General features: G+C 35.9%; 2 protein-coding genes and 1 pseudogene across 2 annotated transcripts; 2 read left to right on the top strand and 1 right to left on the bottom strand.

Moving 5' to 3' along the window:
- Positions 1-963: 963 nt before the first annotated feature.
- Positions 964-6372, top strand: LOC143564086 (E3 ubiquitin-protein ligase UPL5-like). Its single transcript, XM_077051470.1, has 3 exons — positions 964-2863; positions 4909-5498; positions 5949-6372. The coding sequence occupies exons 1-3, from the start codon at positions 1030-1032 to the stop codon at positions 6213-6215; spliced, it is 2691 nt and encodes an 896-aa protein (XP_076907585.1). The 5' UTR covers positions 964-1029; the 3' UTR covers positions 6216-6372.
- A 1260-nt stretch (positions 6373-7632) lies between these two features.
- On the bottom strand, positions 7633-13720 carry LOC143564085 (uncharacterized). The gene is made up of 13 exons (XM_077051469.1): positions 13156-13720; positions 12986-13070; positions 12810-12912; positions 12647-12731; positions 11961-12041; positions 11478-11881; positions 10614-10695; positions 10357-10533; positions 9506-9559; positions 9322-9414; positions 9186-9251; positions 9049-9095; positions 7633-8708 (listed from the first exon to the last, which is right to left on the bottom strand). The coding sequence occupies exons 1-13, from the start codon at positions 13306-13308 to the stop codon at positions 7745-7747; spliced, it is 2394 nt and encodes a 797-aa protein (XP_076907584.1). The 5' UTR covers positions 13309-13720; the 3' UTR covers positions 7633-7744.
- Positions 13721-19346: 5626 nt separating this feature from the next.
- LOC143564076 (acyl-CoA--sterol O-acyltransferase 1 pseudogene) lies at positions 19347-20487 on the top strand (annotated as a pseudogene).
- The last annotated feature ends 107 nt before the right edge of the window (positions 20488-20594 follow it).

The raw sequence follows: 20594 nt of genomic DNA, 5'->3' as shown, positions 1-20594 counted from the left end.
GGCGCTACTGGATGTTCACGAACACTATTTAACGAACATAAACTTTTTCCGTGCTCGTCCATTAGGCTTACTGAACAAATTTTTCTTGTCCGTGTCCGGTTGGTTTATTAAATGGAGAAACATAAACGAACTTCCTATCGAATAGACAGTCGGACGTCTGGTTCGCTTACAACACTAGCCATCAAGCACGTGCTTCCTCATATCGATCATTTTCTAGCAAACCTTGAATTCCTGTGGCAATCGCTTGTCAGGTTAACAAGGAGGCTTCATCCCTTTCTTTTAGCATGCATCGTTGAATCAAGTGTCCGAGTTCCCTGCTATGGTCTCCTTTCTTTTAGTTTGCATTATATGCCACCACCATTGTCATTGCCTGACCACCACCATCGTCGCTGCCACCATACCATCGCTATCACTACTAGTGCTTCCACCGCTTAACCATCGCCACCTCGATCACCACAACCACTGTCCTTGTCGCCTGCCCGACGACCGCTACCACCATAATCACCACCGTCGTCACCGCCACCACCACCACCATTTTCGTCGCCGGAGCTACCACCACCGTCACCATTGTAGATTTTTTTTAAAATTATTTTGAGATATCAGTGTTTTTATTATTTCTATTTCATTCCTACAATTTTTTTAGTATCAAACAACATAAAATAATAATTTATTTCATTCTCATGGATTAACCAAACATCACAAAGAAATAATAATTCATTTTTTTTCTCATTTCATTCAATTTCATTACATTATCTACAACCAAACATACCCTTAGTTTCAAACCAGTCAACCTCAATCCAAAACCCAAATTTTAACTTTTGCTGACCCAACCCGAAACCGATCCGGGCCCGAAAAACCGAAACCCTAGAAAAATTCGTCCCTCAAATGCCATCCAATTCCATCCGCACCAAGCAACTAACCGGGTAATTACTCTACACCCTCTACTCTACCCACTAGTTCGAGTCCTTGATGTTTTATGTTCTTCTTCTTCTTCTTCTTCCTATGGATTTGATTATCCTCTGATCGATAATGAGTCTCCTTTTCGATGATTATGATTTTGATTATGATTATGATTATGATTATGATTATGATTCCATCCAACAACGCATCAAACGCAAGCTCGATGATTACGTCGACGATGACCTCTCTTCTTCTTCTTCAGTCAGGATGAGAAAAGATAATAATAATACTAATAATATTAATAACCCTAATCTCAATTCATCCACTTCTTCAATTGATAATAATATTAATAATAATAATAATAATAATCAAAACCCCAGTTTATCCTCTCACTTTAGAGCTTCTAATCCCAATTCCACCCAAAACCCTAGTGTTTCATCACACCCAAATCGCATCTATTTCTTCGTTAAAACCATCTCTCACGGCAAAACCCTTGTGTTACACGGCAACCCGGATGACACCATCAAGTCCGTCCACGAAAAGATCCATGCCGCCACCGGGATACCGGTCATCGAACAACGCCTCCTTTACGCTGGTAAACAGCTTCAGTGGGAGCACAGTCTCCATCACTGTAGGATCACTAATGACGCCGGGTTGGTGTTAGTCGCCCGGATGCGCAGCACGGGCCATCCGCAGGCGTGGCAGGTGATTGACGACCTTGTTTCGATTGCTTGCAGGATGTGTAAAGGCGAACGAGCTGGGCTTGGGTTGATTAAATCGAAATTAACCGACTTTTTGAATATGATGCCTACCGAAGGGGTGGATCACCACGCTGCACCGTATTTGAATGTGTTTTTGTCGTCGTCGGCGCCTGCGGCGCTCGTGATGTTGTACGTGTCGCCGCTTTATGGGAATAAGGATTGTGCGCAGGATGCGATTCAGCATTTTATTAAGTCGTTGCCGGTGGTTTTGTACTCGGAGTTTGCTCCTGTGGTGTTGGAGTTTTGTAAGTTGCTTGCGAGAGCGGCGTCTCGTGATGACCCGTTGTATAGACTGTGTCGGACGAGTTTAGGGTCGATGGTGGAGTACGTTAAGTTGGGGAGGAATTCGAAGGTTTACGAGTCCGGTTGTTATAAGAAGGTGGTGATTGCGGTTCAGGAGATGTTTCCGTTTGTGGTTGAGCTTGCGACGAAGTTGTCGGAGGATTTGGTTTCGAGTATGGAGTCGGTTGTGAATTCCGGGCCTTCGCAGAGTGACGTGAATGATTTCGGGGTGTTTGTGCGGCCTCTGAGAAACGCGATAGTTGACCAGGTGGCGTATGGGAATCTGATACCGTTGCGTTACAGCCATACGCCTTGGTATAGTGATGAAGTGAGTTGTCTTTATACCATATTTCTCGATCTTTTAGCGAAATTACAATTGTGTCTCAACAAAGTCGAGGACTTTGTGAATGCGCGGAAAGAGAAAGGAGACGGTGGGTGGGATCAGTATCTTTGTATCTTACGGGAGTTGCATAATATCGCGGTATTATATCAAGGTGGAGAAGACAAGTTTTGGATGAGTTTGACGGGTAACAAGGGTTCGTTATGTTATCTAATTGTTAGATACGCTAAACGAGGAGACGATTATAAATGGATTCTTGAGCGTAAGGAGCTCACGGACTTTGAATCGAGGCGGCATTTGGTTATGATGTTGCTTCCAGAGGTGAAGGATGAGTATGAGGAGCTTCATGAGATGCTTATTGACCGGTCGCAGTTGTTGGCTGAGTCTTTTGAGTATATTGTAGGAGCAGAGCCTGGAACGTTGCGTGGTGGATTATTTATGGAGTTTAAAAACGAGGAAGCTACGGGACCTGGTGTGTTACGGGAATGGTTTTTCTTGGTGTGTCAAGCTATATTTAATCCTCAAAATGCTCTGTTTGTTGCGTGCCCCAATGATCGAAGACGATTCTTTCCTAATCCTGGTAAGTTTCATCTAGCGTTGATCTGTGTTCTCGTATATTGTTATGCAAGTTTGTAAATTTGTATGTGTGTAATTAAATATTACTACAAGTACTAGGACATGAATAGACAAGTGTAGCGTAATCAAGAGTAGCAGAAGTAATAGTCGGTAACGAGTTTGTTGCACATAGACGGAAAGGAAAAGGTCTACTAAAAGCACACGCGCCTAAGTCCATTTTTTTAATATTTTTCCTTTTTTTATTTGTGTAAGCTGCTGCTTTTTTTTCTCTTTTTCGCACAAGGATCACAATTGTTGTCCGAGTCTTTATATTTTTCTGTTTATCTAGTCAAATGACACACTGTGTCAGTGGGTATGCAGAGCGTTTAATGTACTCTCTGTAATGGCACACTTTGGCTAGTTTACCTAATGTTACTCGCAGTAATTTATTTATTACACTAGCTTATAATTTTCAACAGGGTACTTGATTACCTGAACACTTTAGGTGAATTTGTGAGGGTGATGTTTATGATTGTTTTATTTGTGTCAAAAAGCAAGTTGGACAGAAAGAACTAGATAATTTTGAAATATGTATTGAGTATATTTAGTTTTGAGAAAATTAGAGGTCAGGTGAACTTAAAATATAGTGGAACCTGAGTATATTATATGAGGAGATGATTTGGTGGAATTTAGATGTCCAACGTGTTATCCAGTGAGCTTAGTACTATTTGTTACACCTAGGACTGTCATTTTTAACTGTAACCCAAACCCGAACAAGTACTTGATTAGTCTGAAACTCGAACCCGACCTTCAGTTAAATGGTTCGATAACTTGTTAGTTTTTTGTTTTTTGCGTTAACCCAAAAAAACCCAAATTAAAGTTACTGGGCATTTCATGTACCGGCACTGCAAATTGCATTTTTACTGTTGATTTTGACTTTCACTAAAGCTCTGTTTTTTCACAACTCCTGAACAGAAATATGTTGGCTTTCTATGACCTATTTGCATTTCTAACAGTCCTCTAGCTTTGATAATGATAAGCTTTACAAAACACGAGTCACTTGATTTTATACATATATATGACTAAACTTAGAACACCACAGTTTTACAGTAAACATACATAACATGATTTTATAAACATATAATATTAAATCAAGATTTACAAAATTTTTAGCATTGGACTTTTTCTTTAATTTTGAGGGTGTGCGTGGTGCGGTTCGGTGCGATTTTTGACTAAAACCGAACCAAAAAACCAAACTTTCGGTTTTATGATTTTTTAAAACCGTTCGGCTTTGGTTTTTGGTTTTTCGGTTCGGTTTTGGATGTGGTTTTTTCGGTTTTGCTAATCGAGCCAAAACTTTTTAGGCCAAAAAAAACTTGACCCAAGATATTGAAATTGGGCATGATATTTTTTTTTCTTTAATCTAATCTGATGATTAATAGAATTAATAGAGTATTCAATATTTGAACTTCAAATGTTAAAAGCTAATAAAAGATACATTTAAAATTAAAATTCAAAATCAAAACTAAAAGTGTCAGTATCATTTGTTATTAACTATATGTTAAAACTAAACAACTAGTCATTGTCAGAGTTTGTTTTAATGGTTACAATTAAGATATATGCCTATTTTAATTTTTTGGTTATTTCGATTTGGTTTGGTTTTTCCGATTCGTAACAAAATACAAAACCGAACCAAAACCAATATTTCGGTTTTTCTAAAGTTCAAAACCGAACCTCCGGTTTCTAATTCGGTTTGATTTTTCAGTTTCGGTTTTTTGCACACCCCTATTTAATTTTACTCGTTCAGAAACCGGATAAACCCGACCCGACAAAATTGTAACCCGAACCTGATGTACCGAATAAATATTTGGGCCGGTTATCGGTTATAGTTTAAAGTTTTTGAAACCCGGTTATCCCAACTCATTTACAACTAGGGCTGTCATTTTTAACCGTAAACTGCACAACATGGCTTGAGAGGCCCGAATCCCGATGATCAGAAACACCTCATCATGTTAGTGTAGTATCTTATTCTCCAACTCCATTAATTATTGGTTATGTTTGATGTTGCAGCATCTAAGGTGGACCCGATGCACCTCAAGTATTTTAAATTTGCTGGGAGAATAATAGCCCTAGCCTTGATGCATAAAATGCAAGTTGGCATAGTATTCGATCGGGCATTCTTCTTGCAATTGGGCGGGCTAGACGTGTGTCTGGAAGACATAAAGGATGCAGATCCATACCTGTACAGTAGCTGCAAACAGATATTGGACATGAATGCTAATGCAGTGGACGACGACGCCCTTGGTCTAACATTCGTTTGGGAGGCCGAAGAACTCGGATCCATGAAAGTTCTAGAGCTTCTACCCGATGGCAGAAACATTAGCGTGAACAGCAGTAACCGGAAGGAGTACGTTGATCTTCTGATCAAGCATCGGTTTGTGACATCCATTTCCGAGCAGGTAACTCATTTCGCTAGAGGATTTGCAGATATAGTTACAAACGAAGAAATCCGCAAGCTATGCTTTAAAAGCTTAGAACTTCAAGATCTTGATGGGATGTTGCACGGAAGCGAAATTCCTATCTCAGTTGATGATTGGAAGGCGCATACAGAATACAATGGCTATGTAGACACAGATCCTCAAATACAATGGTTCTGGAAGGTAAGTCACTTGCCCGTTTTCTTTAAATAATTGTGCTAAGCAGTTAATGCGGAAAAATATCGGATATCGGTCAAGGATCGATATCGGTTATCGCAGTGGGATATCGGTAATTTCAATATCATGTAAAATTCATATATATAGCAATTTAACACTAATAATTCAGTATAGTCTCCTACCATTAACAAATTAACCTTTTGCAAATTGCAAAACACTAACAATCGTAGCAAGTAAGAATTGATTAAGACTTAAAACACTGATATCGGGAACATCGGTGATATGTTGGTCAAATATCGGTCAATATCGTCGATATTATCGGTACCGATATTCTGAACCGATATTCTGATTTATATATCGCCAAGGGACCGATAACTGATATATCACTGATATATTGGTGATATCGACTGCATAGTAATTGTGTTGGATTTGCAGTTAATAAGTTAAGCGGTGCAGATTGTCGGTGAAATGACAGCAGAGCAAAGAAAGGTTCTGCTGTTCTTTTGGACATCAGTGAAGTATCTACCGGTGGAGGGTTTTGGTGGTTTGGCTTCAAGGCTTTACATTTACAAGTCGGGCGAGAACAGCTTTGACCATCTGCCATCTTCGCACACCTGCTTCTACCGCATCTGTTTCCCGGCTTACCCGTCAATGGAGGTCATGCAGCAACGCCTAAACATCATCACTCAAGAGCATGTGGGCTGCAGCTTTGGAACATGGTGACAGACGAACACAGCGACAGTTTTGTCACTTATTTGTAAAGATTTAGGGTGCTAAATTGTCTATCGTGAAGGAAAAGGGTGACGTTAGGTCTGTTAATATATATGTACTTAGCGGGTATATATATAATAATAATAAATAAAAAGGCGGTTGATTTTTATTTTGGTTTTTGGTTACAGTTTTAACAGTTTGCATCTTTGAAACTAGTTAATTGAAGTAAGGTGGTTTTGCATTTTAAACAGCAGGTTGACTGATGATTGATCTTTTGACTTACCGGGCTGGTCAGGTGGGTGCGGGTGACAGATTAAATATGTTGAGTTAAAATGGGTAAAATAAGTGTCTTGTTTGGTTTGTGTATAAATGCGTGTTAACCGAAATGGAGTCGGGTTGAAATTGTTTGACGGATGGTGGCGGTGGAATGCTAATGAATAATGACAGTGGTTGTTGCAGACTTGCAGTACCTGTTAAGCCTTAACCTAAAGTAAGATTTTTCCGATTTATAAAATAAAATGAAAGTATTCTTACCAAAATCACATCAGTAAATTGTATATACCTGATGTAGAAAATAAAGAGAACTTTTGAATAGTAAGTAAACCAAACACTGAATCAATAAAAATATTTAACTAATGAAAATTTTTTTAATAAAAATATTAGGAGAACGCATAAAACTAAACCAGCAAGTTAGGTGGTTACAGTGGCGAATCTGGCGATGAGTGGTGAACGCAATGGTGTTGGAATGCAGCAGTGCCGGTTGTGGCAGCGGCAACAAGTAGACGGAGAAAATCAGAGAAACAATGATAATGTAAGGTGCTAATCAAATTTGATTTGGACCTTTTATTATGAACGACTATATATTTGCACGTTGTGGAATTTAGATTTTTTTCTAACTTCCGTTTAAGACTAATTCAAACAGAACCAAATTGACCAATTAACTAAGTTTAGGTGGCCCAAATAACACCATATACAATTAAGTTTTACCCAAATCAACCTATTTAAAAAACAAAAGGGTCACAATTGTCGCCTATACTCATGTTTAAACAATTTGGTCATGTGCAAGTGTTTGTTTTCTAAACCTGTAACTTTCTAAGGGAATGAGTTCTTATGTTTCAAGATTCACCACTAACCAAACTTCATTCTTCAGCAAATGTGAGAAACATTCATACTCTAATACCATGAACCAGGTCCAAATCAACCAAAACCATGACACAGTAGATAGAATACACTTACTAAGCTAAAGCACTCGCAAAACAGATATAATTATGATTACAAACGATTAATGTATAGCTTTGCTAAAGTTATGGTCCCACACCGAAATGTTTCCTGCAAAAAATAAATGAATACTCAAAAACTTAGTGTAACAGAATCCAATGGCTGTCCATCCATCAAACAAAGAATCATGATAAAAACTTGTGTACCTTAAGTCACGGAGATCGTTGACAAGTCAGCCCATCCTTTTAACATGATATCAGTTTCGTTCGATGCTAAATGTGTTCAGCTATATACATAAAGATGGAGTGGAAGCCTCCTTGAATCTATACAGGTAGCGTTGACAATAGAAACTCGGGCTGCAACCTTTGCAGCAGTATCCCACAAAACAGACACAACGGTTTTGACAATATTATCTCACCATTCTTGTCCACAGATGGAGGAGGGCATCTGACCAATGTAAAAAGCGTCTCGGGGGCCAAATTCGAGACTCGTCTGTTGCAAGACACGCAAAACCACAATGGAGTAAGCGGGCACACAACCATAGAAACCGCACATCTAGTCAGTTTATGCTTCTCGTCTCTCTCACAATATGCAACTTCTGTATCCTCAAATGGCACCCCTGCTGAACAGTAGCTACAATGCTCCTCGGTTTCTGCTAGATATCTTTTCTCGGTCTTTTTAACTTTAGAAGCAAGACGTTTCACGTAATCTTTAACCATATTGTCATTTTTCGCGACCCATAGTCTCATTTGTGCCAATCCAGCATGCTCCCAACCGCCATTTAGTGTAGCGGAAAAACTACAACCAATAAGCCTTTCTCGAATATGTTTTTCACACATTTCAAGAAGGTTAATCCATAGTCCCGGTTCCTCCTCAGATGCATGTTCTTCATCATTCAACTTGACTTCTTTAAGTACAACATGTCTAGTAACAACATTAAGTAAATGCAACTGGCGTGAACTTAAGTCCGAGAGACACGCAACGACACGTGGCAAAACGTTTCCAACAGAAGGACCACACTCAAACCCGAGACTCGACATCAGCCACATGACCAGTAATTGCTTTACGTAGTTAGCTTCAGATTTTGAGAAAGTGGATAATGCTGATATAATGTCCCATATAACTAAAGGCTTAGCAAGATGACGTTTATACTGATTTAAAGACCATAGTATGTTATGTCCCCAGCTAACTAAATCCGTGTTAGGAAAACCAGGGAAATTTTCATCCACGGTATCTTGAAGCTTTTGCCCGCCGATCCAGAAGAACTCAACAACAGCCTTCTGTTGCCTGCAATAAATATTACTAGAAAGATCAAAACCAAGAAGCGTTTTTTATTACTCCCTCCGTCCCATTAAAAGTGTCCATATTTCCTTTTTATTTGTCTCATTACAAATGTCCACTTTCAAAATTTATTAGCCAATTTCCAAGTTTACCCTTAAACACACACAATTAGCATTAATAAATAATATTGACAGACCAAATTTACAAGGGCATTATTGTCATTTGGTAAACAAAAAAATAATCATTCAATCTACCTTAAACTTTGTGTTTTTCAAACTATGACACTTTTAATGGGACGGAGGTAGTACTTAGTTTTATTTTAAATACATTGTAGCATTAGACTTACCTTGCCTGATACATTGGATTTAACAGATTAGCATCAAATACTCGAACCTGCAAAATTCGGAAAAAATAATCCAATTTAAGAATATCTCTAGAAATAACTGAACTTATTTAACAGACTCACAAAAGAATAAATCGTACCACAGCAATCGCAAGATTGGCAGGGGATATTGCTATGCCAAAACAGGCATCCGACACATTAGGAACCTGCAAAAAAAAATATTATTTTGAGAACAAAAAATGCAACAAATAAAGAAGAGAGTCGATGATATCATACATCGTTGGACATCTTAACACCGAGAATATTTGAAGGTAAAGGCGCTTCATGCAGGGAATTTCCTTTTATGATCCAACTGCGCAGAGAATCATCCTGTCACAAGCGGACAAAAAAAGGAAAAAAACACATAAGTTTTACTATGAACAAATTTATCAACGGAAGATGAAATACAGACTATGAGTACCTGGCTACAGCTGTACAAACATTTTCCATCATAAGCCCAAGCCAAACCTGTAACCTGATTCATCAATCGTCACCAACAGAAGAATGTATATACTTTGTGCACATTAATCACTATTATTAGAAAGTTAGGCCTGTAAACGAACCCCGAACGTTCGGTGAACTGTTCGACGGGAAGTTCGTTTATGTTCATTTATTTAATAAACGAAAGAACATGAACAAAAAGTTCGTGTTCGTTTAACTAAACGAACGGACATGAACACATGTTCTGTTCGTTCATTTATGTTCATGAACGTTCATTTATGTTCGTTTATGGCTATTTATATATGTTTATGCATCAATAAAAAATAATTAAATATTATTTGGATGAGTCATCTACTTAAAGTATTATATTTGTTAATTTGTGTTCATATATGTTCATTTATCTTTGTTCAGTTATATTCGTTTAGATTTTAAACAAATGAACATAAACGAACACAGATGTTCCTTTTTTAAATAAGCGAACATGAACATAAATATTTGTTTGATTAAGTGTTCGTGTTCGTTTAAAGTTTAATGAACGAACACGAACATGCCCTTGTTCGTGTTCATTCAATTTGTTTACACGCTTTCATTATTCACATTGATGAATACATCGGTTTCAATCTCTAATCTCTGCCGATTTTATTTGTGTTCGTTTGTGTTCGTAAACCGTTTGTGAACACATTAATTTCCTTAATGAACGAACACGAACATAAAATCTCGTTCGGTAAGTGTTCGTGAACACATTATTTCCTTAACGAACGAACACGAACAAGGCCTTGTTCGTGTTCGTTCGGTTCGTTTACAGCCCTAAAGAAAGTTGTGGAAGCTTACAATTTGGTCATGTGCATAATGTGAACCAGATGCATCAAGCGTTCCTATCGACGTATCATAAGTCAACATTTCCACCGATCCAGAACCTTTGCCAACCGCCAATAGTATCTTGTGTGGGGAAGAGTCTGGAACAAGAAGTGAAAGTACAGACGAAGGCCCCGACCCAACATTTATAGGCTATTTACATTTAAAAAAAATATTTAAATCAATAAAGCTTCTACGAGAAAAATGGAATTCGACTGGCACAAAACACTGACCTCCTTCAACAGAGAAAACGAAGCATGCTCGTCTTCAGTCGACTTTAGCAGGTCATCAGTGTATCCCCGCCACAGTTTCACACTGAAATCACCAAAAACCATAGTTATCAAATGCGCTAGGCGCACTCAAGGCGCATAGGACTTGCCTTGGGCCTAGGCGCAAAAAAATTGAGGGCCTGAGAAAAAAAAGCGCACAATGAAAAAAAACTAAAATTTTATTATATATTCAAAAACTTGAATAACATAGTTCCAATACGAAAAGCAAATTAAAGTTTAAAAGCATCATAGCATACATAAATTACCGACTCACTGAAGTCATTTTCTACACATTTTAGGTTAAACTGGATACTAATTAACCTAAGTTAAACAAAATCAAATTTGTATTTGCCAAATCTGGAACAAATAATAATAAAAAGTTAGTCATTCTAGATTAAAAAGTCCACCTTTAATATATTAGTTTTAAAGCTTCAATCATATAACAGGAAACATAAATCATAAAATGGAAATTCAGCAAAGAAATCTAAAATAATTATTAAACAATAACAAAGTTCAATAAGCATTCAACATCTAGAATAGTCGATGATTATATAGGCAGATTGAATTAAATTAAATATATTCCCCTTTTTTAGGTAATTTTTTATGACTCAGTTAGTAAATAATAAAAAAAATTCATAAAATTTTAAAAAGACCAAAAAAACCAGAAATTAACCCTAAATTGCGCCTTTCCTATAGAGTCGCTAAATGTTCGTCTCGCCTAAAAATAGCGCCTAGGCGCAGTGGGCAGACGATTTTAATTACTATGCCAAAAACATAATAATATGTAAATTTTGGCTACTGAACACTTAACAGTAAATATGAACTCACCTGCCATCAGAGGATCCTGTAGCTAACAGAAGCTGATGCGATCCATCAGAAACAAACTTTGAGAAACTGATTGCTGTGACCCAAGAACCGTGGGCCTCGATAACACCTATGAGTGATGCAACAGGAGGATCGTTTCCTTGAGTGATGGAGTAGTATTGCGGTTCATGAACTCTCCAAAACGAAACCATTCCACTTTTGGCACCAACAGCAAGTATACAACATCTCCTTCCCGACTTACTATCAAGCATCGGGGACCAACAAACAACAAGTGATGATAGCAGTGCACTACGAGAAGCATACTGCTCTGCACTTATTAAGCGGACTTTACTTTGTCTTCTGTCTTTGCTTTTTATTCTTACGGGAGTTATTGGTTCATAGTCACTGTCCTCTTGCTCTAAACCAGCCTGGCTAGATTATTGACCAAGCATCAGTGCGACAACACATAAGATACCAAGTTATTACATATATTATTAGTCAACTTACATTTTCTTGAGAAGGAATGCTGGCCTCCTTGTATCCGACTTTTGCAAAATAAGTAAGTAGCATTTCAGATATATCCATGACCTATATAAACAAAAGAAAACACATTTTTCAATACTTTATATCAACTGTTATGTACATTATAACTAGGGGTGGCAAATGTGACCCATTAGGTTGTATTAAAATGTATATAATGGGTCAAAGTAAAAAAAGAAAATGATTGAAACGGGTCAAACGGGTTTAAATTTCTCGAGTTTTTTTTTTAATTGGAACGAGAAAAACGGAGGAAACTTTTTAGTACTTTTACTTTTTTAGTTTTTGATTTATATTTCGAGTTATGACTTTTTAATTATTTTTTTTGAAAATGAAAGGTTTTTGAAATGGGTCAAAATGGGTTGAGCTTTCAAAAACCCATTGACCCATTTCAAAAACCCCGCATTAAAAAATTCAAAAAAAATAATTAAAAAATCATAACTTGAAATATAAATCAAAAACTAAAAAAGTAAAAGTACTAAAAATTTCCTCCGTTTTTCTCGGTCCAATTAAAAAAAAAGCTCGAGAAATTTCAACCCGTTTTGACTCGTTTCAATCATTTTCTTTTTTTACTTTGACCCATTATATACATTTTAATACAACCCAATGGATCACATTTGCCAACCCTAATTATAACAACTTAGGTGAATGCGCACCTGTACCCATGCTGAAGAATATTCACAAAATGGAGATCGGTAGACCTTAACTACCCCTTTAGTGGTGCAAACAGCAAGCAAACACCTATACAGAAATAACTTAAATAAGTTAAACCTTTTAAGCTATAAGTCACTTTTACACTGCTAATGGATTAGATCATACCCTGCATTAGAAGCCAATCCAAGTGGAGACCAAGATACTGAACGTATAAAAGCATGCACGTCATGAGACAAACACGTAGGCAACATACAACCAGCAGCCAAATCTGTCAACATACAACATTATATAAGATTCAAAAATGATAATAATTTTATTAGATTAGAGTAATAAAAATGCACCTTCTTTGTTTATAACACCAATTGGAAAAGGTTGGCTATCAGGAATTGTGATTAAACCTTTCGGTCCAAATAGTTTGGCGGGATTCTGCCAAGTGATGAATATGAAAAGTTGAAAGTTTTAGGCTTCGAGCTATGATAGTAACTAACACGATTGTAAATGACAAAATTACCATGATAGTAACACATTGTCCAGAGGCGACTGCAACCAAGTTTTCTTCAGACCATGCAACCGCATTTGAGCACATAGGTGAAGATACAAGTGCCGCTGCCTGGAATCTTGAGGCCATCACTGTGCTAAAACAAGAACCTGCGTACACAAACATGAGTTTGAACGGAGGATATTAGTATATATCTAAAACTTAGAAAATGATATAAAAAATGTATGCATACATCAACAAAATTATAAATTATGAACTTCAAATAAGTAGGACAGTCAGTATATCATAAAATGGCTTTAACTGAAGGGCTTGCATAGGTTTAATCCCGACACGTATACTAAGAGAATCATAACGCATGTGAATTTGCCTCTTGAAGACTAAAACTTAAACAAGCTCATAAGAAAGAGAATCAAAATGATTAAGTAGGCATTATACAAATACTCTTTTCCATGCTATATTACTTTACTCGTGATGCATCTAAATAGTTGAACCGTAAGATAAGTAATAGGTCATCATCTGTAACGCCAATTTTCAAGCAAAATAGTGTAAAAATTCTACTCCAACCATGATAGATCAAAAACAATATAAATCAAACAGATAAAATCCTCAAATAGATAAATAAAAATCTATTATTAAATTACAAATTTAAATATTGTTATTAAATAAACTCTTAGCTTAATATATGCCTTATATAATAAGTAAATCAATTTTTTGAGAGATGGTTTAAGTTAACGAGAGAAAATGAAGTAGAAGAGAAAGGAAAGAAAAATACGTAAATTTATTCGTGTTCCCGAGTTTAATGGAAAGGAAAGGAATTCACACAATTTATGTATTCCCGAGTTAGGAGGAAAAGAGAAAAAAAGAAAAGAAAAAAAATTGCAATTTTACTATCATACCCTTTTAGTAAAATTAGTATACAAAATACATGAGATAGCATTTGTTGGCTGGCTCTTCTCGTTAACAAAATTGAAACCGACTCGCATTTTGGATGCGTATTATGGCTTAGTTCATAGAATTTTTAATTTTTGTTAATAAATAACAAAAATGTTTAATTTAATTAAAAGGATCCAATTACAATATAAAGACGGGTAAGCGGGCAACAAGCTGCGCCGTCACCCCCTTCTGAATGGCAAAACCGATCCTACCACTGAAAACAAAGTTATCGCTCTTCGACATCGAGTTACCGCTGATGGTCCTAAAAATGAATGAGTGGTTTAAATCTCCATAGAGTCAGTGGCGGATCCATGAAATTTTCTCACAGGGGTCGGGAATTTTTATGGTCGGTACTAATACAACTGTCGGGTCGAATCGGGTCGGGTCGAGTCGGGTCATATATATATATATATATATATATAAAAAGGATTACCAAACAAAATATTAGATAACAAATACATCAAAGTTGTTCTCTACGAGTTTTCATTTTTTGAAATCTAACCATTACATCATCTACTTTAACTTTGATAAGCAAGTCTTTCTCAATGTAACAAATACAACTATCGCTTAAATTTTCAGAAATACAACAAACTTAGCAAGTGATCAAACTATTAACCTAAAATCACAAAATTCCCCCATTTTTTTAACATAATCTAAACATCATTAACCTAAAAATCTTAAAGCCTAACTAAATTAGACATAAATTAAATGTATTATGTATTTATGTTATACCTTATCACGAACGTACCAGGCAGAGAGAGGCCGACGCCGATCAGAGGGACGACTGGACGAGGGTGTGACTGATTATGTTTGTTCTGTGTTCAATTGTTCTTGTTCAGTTGAATCAGATGTTTGGCCGATCAAATTCAGAGGCGGTAAAGGGGTAAAAGAAAATATTAATTTAGAATAGGAATGGGGTATAGGGCTAAAAACCGAGTTTAAAATTGGATTGGATATTAGACTAATAGGCTTATTGATATTAATAGGAAAAATTGTTTGTATAACATTTATATAATTATATTTATAAAATTTTCATTGTATTTTTTAATACGGTTAGTCTCAAAATCTCATGGGAGTCGTCTTGAAATTATACAGGGTTCAGCTTCAAAATTTCACAAGGGTCGATCGGGAATTTTTCGGCATATTAACACTAAAAAAAGATTTTTCACAGGGGACGAGGGACACCCCCGGCCTATTACTATCTCCGCCCCTGCAATCCTGCATAGGGTAATTATATGATATATCTGGCAACTAGGAACTAGGGGGTTCATTAAGGTCCAATTTTTACAACAAAACCGTTGAAAATTGTAACCGACTCGCATTTTGAATGTGTATTATGGCGTAGTTCATAGAAATTTATTTATTTTAATAAATAAAAATGTTTAATTTAATAAATCCAATTAAAATATAAAGGCAGGTAAGCAGTTAACAAGGGGTTAGATGTAGGGTTCCGATAAGCTGATAACAAGGGGGTTTTGGGTTTCTTATTTTTATTTTTTACCTCAACTTATTAACTTTTACTGGGAAAGGTACTGTGTTAGTTGTTACAAAACCGATGAAAAATATATAAAACGTCAAATATATGTATGTGTTATAGGGGAAAGTTAACGTACAAGTGAAATTAACGTGCTAATTAATGAGCCACTATTTTATGGAAAAATATATAAAACGTCAAATGTATGTATATATCATAAAATGTCACTTTTTACACATAATTTCAATTTTTCCTCAAAAAATCCAACTTTATTTTTATAAAAAACACCTCTAAAAACCTAATTAAAAAATATTAAAACTATATGTATATGTTGTATATGAGAGAAGAAGAGAGAAAGTGAGACCATATGTGAAATCCTATTTGCAGACAGACTTTATTCACAAATTTAATGCCTACAATGATGAAGTGGAGATGATTTCATACTTGTCTACCATGTTGCCAGGTAGATTCAGAAAACCCTATTGTTATAGATGTTCTTAAGTCCAAAAAAGAGAAGTTGGTTTCATACTTGTCTACCATGTTGTCAGATAGATTCAGAAAACCCCATTGTTGTAGTAGATGCTCTTAAATTAAAAAAAAAAAAAAAAAAAGACTTCCTAACTTTTGGAGGAAAACAAAATCCCATGACTTATTAAAAGTTCTTTATTTACACTATTTATAACTTAAAATATATATAAAAGACCTTATGAATTTACCAAACACCTTATCAACTTATTAAGTTGCCCTTTTCTTTTTAAGAGAAAAATGAAAAGAAAAGAGATTGCGAAGCTTGAAACGTGAAAGGCTCTAAAAATTTTCATAAAATATTCACAATCATAAATTTAACCCGTTTGTAATTTGAAAAAAAAGAAAGAAAGAAAAAAGCACTCTACAAAGAGAGTTTGTAAGTATTCATTCTAGTTGGTACCCACAAAAATTGACAACAATAAAGGCATGATAAACACATATATCTAATTGTTGTTACAATGATTTACATTATTTTTTGGTATACCTTATATGTTTTGAGTTTGTGTTTATATTTTACCGTAAGTCCATAACTATAACTAAAGGCAATAGTCAAATATTAAACTTAAGGAAAATGCTTTGAAATCTTTACTGCTTTCATAGTTTCATATATTGTTATTATTATATAGATTAGCATGACAATTATCACTAATTAGTAATTATATTAATTGTTAGCAAAATAGAAAATATTAAACAAAACAAACTAATAGCCAAACGATTGTAAGAGAGAAATCCTTCAAGATTAAATAAAGAATTATTCTCCGTGATAGGTCGGAAAACTGGAATTATCATATGACTTGAAGTTAATTTTCTGAAATGTCAAATTTTTATGACGATTCTAACGACTTAGACTCAAACATTTGATGACTATATACCAATGAAATGAGTTATGTGTTTAATTTAAGAAAGAGAGTAAATGGGTTTCAATGAACTTTAACTTAGACTCAAAAACCTTGAACAATGTCTATGATTAGTGTTTTATGTTATAAGAAACTTGCAAATGGTATGTAGAAACTACTTGAAATCATAAAGTTTGTGTGTTGAACCTAAGTTTGTATGTATGGTGGTTTTGTTTGAACAAATGGTTTTATGCACGCCAGGTGTCGATGAAATGCTTCCATTTTAAAAGTTTGATTTAAATCGTTAATTACATTTGTTAATATATAAACCAAGCTCATCCCATTACACCCATTTTGGGTATTTATGAGTGAGAAAAAAGTGTGTCTGCGTATCACCTACTTGAAATAACCTTTTTATCAATCAAGCCCTATAACACATAGTCTCGATTAACACCTTAACACACACCATTAGACTACAAGCTATCTGGTAAAAATATGATTAAATGCTCGTTCCATTACCATGAGTAGTCTATCATAAACAAACACTAAATAACTAGCAATTAAATAAGACAATATGCACATGTTGCTACAAAATGGAATGATAAACATAATTTTCTTTAGAACTCCGAATTAACATAAATATGGGTGATGAATTTTGAATGTTCTCCTTTAATATGTCATTCTTTATTCTTTATGGAATATTAATAAATCTTCTTATGCTATGATAAAATCATGAAAAAAAAGTCACCTAAGTCTTTAAACTTTTAACTCAAGTTTTTTTTACATCAACCTCTTCAAAACTCTCACTTCTCTTCCTAGTTAATGATGAAAGTGTTTGACAAGTCAAACAAATCGTGAATTATTACATGCCAATACGAGAAATGACACAGGTTCAACTTCTAACTTATACATGCCCAAATCACATTCATGTTTTGCATCAAGGACTAGGCTTCTCGAACTAGAAAGAGAACACATGTTATGTTTGTTAGTGTTACATGACTGTTTAAATGTTACATTACACGTGTCTGTAGATAAAAGCATCCATTGCGCAATGCTCTCAATGCCCCAAGCCTTCAGGAGTTAGGGACACTCTCCTAATGTGTTCATGGTGTGACAGTTACTGGCTAAAAAGGACGACACACAACGCATGGAAGATGAATTCATGACAAGTAACGCTAGGGCAGGTCGAGTCTTCAGAAAGTTAGACATGTCAAAACTGTCATTATCCTAAATGTTTTTAAAACACACTTAAGCAATGATTGTGAGAAAAGATCAACTAAAGTGTTCATGCCTCCATGCCCATGATTCAAGATGGTGGGTCAAGAACTTTGTTCCTTAAAAGTGTCACATGGCCCATGGGGTAAGATGAGGCTGAGGGAAATTGCGTGCTTTGCTTGAATTTCTAGAGAGACATAAAAAAAAGATTTGTTGGAAAGAGTTATTGACCATTTCTAGTATGAGCATTGGTTGTTGTACACTATAACTTGGTCACAATAAATGAATTTTAGACCAATCCAAGAGATGGAGCATGTGCGAGTGTGGTGGGTGAAAGAAGTTTTTGTGGAACTAATAACACCACCTGTAGTGGCATGTTATGGGCGGAATTATGGGCTAAAGTGCTGGGGGGCACACCGCCCCCCCGGCATTATGGTTTTTTTTGGGTGTTTTGTACATAACGTGGGTGGAAGGCAAAAAAAATAATAAAATAATAAAGTCATGACTTTACGGAGGCTTTATGACCACACCCTATTTTTGTATAAAACCGTAACTCTGACTGGACGCCATCAATTCACATTGTGAAGTGTTCCTTAAGCCAATGTATAAGCATTAACCAATCTTATGAAGTGTTTTCGCGAATGTATATTTTTCTAAATTAGACTCCTAAACATTTTGCGCTTGGATTCATATTTATAAAATTTGATTCTTTTAAAACATTTTGCCATTTACAAAAGTGTGCATTTTATATAATAACTTACGAATAACTATTTGTACCGTGGTAAACTGATAATCTCAAATACCTAAAAGTCTTAACAAATACAACATAGATGAAAGAATCATTATAGTTGACTTCAAATGTTGACATCTTCAAAACTTTCCACCCAAATAAAATAGTGCACATAAAACATAAAATGAATTTCTAATTTGAATAAATACGTAATTAGGGTCGCTGACTAAAATTTTAAAAAGAAAACAAATCAATAATACACAACAAACAATATTTTTTTAGTCAAGTCAAATCAGAGGTGCTACATAAAAAAGTAGATTACAAAATCAAACCAATGAAATCAATCCAAATACGTTCACAGAATATTAAGAATATTAAAGCATAATTAGAAAAGATATAAAAAGTTAAAAACATCTTAGATGAGGTGTTGTGCACATGACCATATATTTATTTATACTCCCGACAATCATATAAAAAGTATATATTCACATAAAAATACCATAAACCTCAAAATCTCAGATCTGCAGCAATGGAGGGTGAGATCAATAACTTAATACTAGTATGGGCAATAACCATCACCTCCATAATATATTGCCGCATCATCACCACCTTCACTGCACCAGGTACAACTCGCTTATGCGCCTTCATCCCAGTCATCTGCATATTCTTCTACCTCCCACTTGTGCTCACCACCGTGCATTTCACCGCGACCACAGCTTTTTTCCTCACATGGCTCGGGACCTTCAAAGTGATATTATTCGCCTTTAACAAAGGCCCGTTGTACTCCAACCCACCACTCCCATTAACCAAATTCGTACTTACAGCATGTGTCCCGGTCAAAATAACAAGCAAGCAATTTGTAACAAAATCGTTGAGGAACTACTCATTAAAAGTTCTCGTGTTTGTGTTGTTACTGAAAAGTTATGAATACGGCGAGCAGTTTCACCCGCTTGTTAAGTTAACTTTGTTTTGTGTTCATATATATCTGGTGTTGGATGTAGGGTTGGCTCTCGTCGCGTACGCGGCTCGAGCTGTCACAGGATTCGAGCTCGAGCCGCAGTTCGATGAGCCCTACCTGGCTACATCTCTACAGGATTTTTGGGGGAAAAGATGGAATCTGATGGTGACAGGTATACTACACCCTACGGTGTATGTTCCTGTCAGAATAGTTTCGGGTAAATATTTTAATAAAAAGGTGGCCCCGTTGCCAGCTGTCATGGCTTCGTTTATTGTGTCTGGGTTAATGCACGAGTTGATATTTTATTATATGGGGCGGTTGACACCCACATGGGAAGTCACGTGGTTTTTCGTGATTCATGGGGTGTTGACGGGAGTGGAGGTGGTGGTGAAGAGCGTGGTTGGTGGGAGGTTTCGGCTGCCTGCGGTGGTTTCGGGTCCACTGGCGCTTGTAGTGGTGGTTGCGACTAGTTTTTGGTTATTTTTTCCGCCGTTTTTGAGGTGGGATACGGAGGTTCGATCGTGTAAAGAATTTGTGGCGTTTATGGAACTTGTGGCTCGTGGAAGGTTTGTTGGCCCAAATGACGTTTCTTGTCCTTACATTTTTAGCTAAATGTTCAAAGATTGGAGGGTAGGTTGGTAATTTTTGCTTGGCCGATGTACTTTATTTTTATTTTTATTTTTATTTTATTTGAAAAAAATCTTGATTCAACTTGGTAGTTGGTAGCAATATAACATCAAGACCTTTAAAATTCTCTTTTGTTATGGGTGTTAAAGA

This window comes from Bidens hawaiensis, unplaced genomic scaffold (assembly GCF_021521415.1).
Source record: "Bidens hawaiensis isolate Kalapana, Puna unplaced genomic scaffold, B.hawaiensis_p1.1 tig00021713_1, whole genome shotgun sequence".
NCBI lineage: Eukaryota > Viridiplantae > Streptophyta > Magnoliopsida > Asterales > Asteraceae > Bidens > Bidens hawaiensis.
Note: the sequence above shows the minus strand (reverse complement) of the source record. Positions and strands in the feature narration are given on the sequence as shown.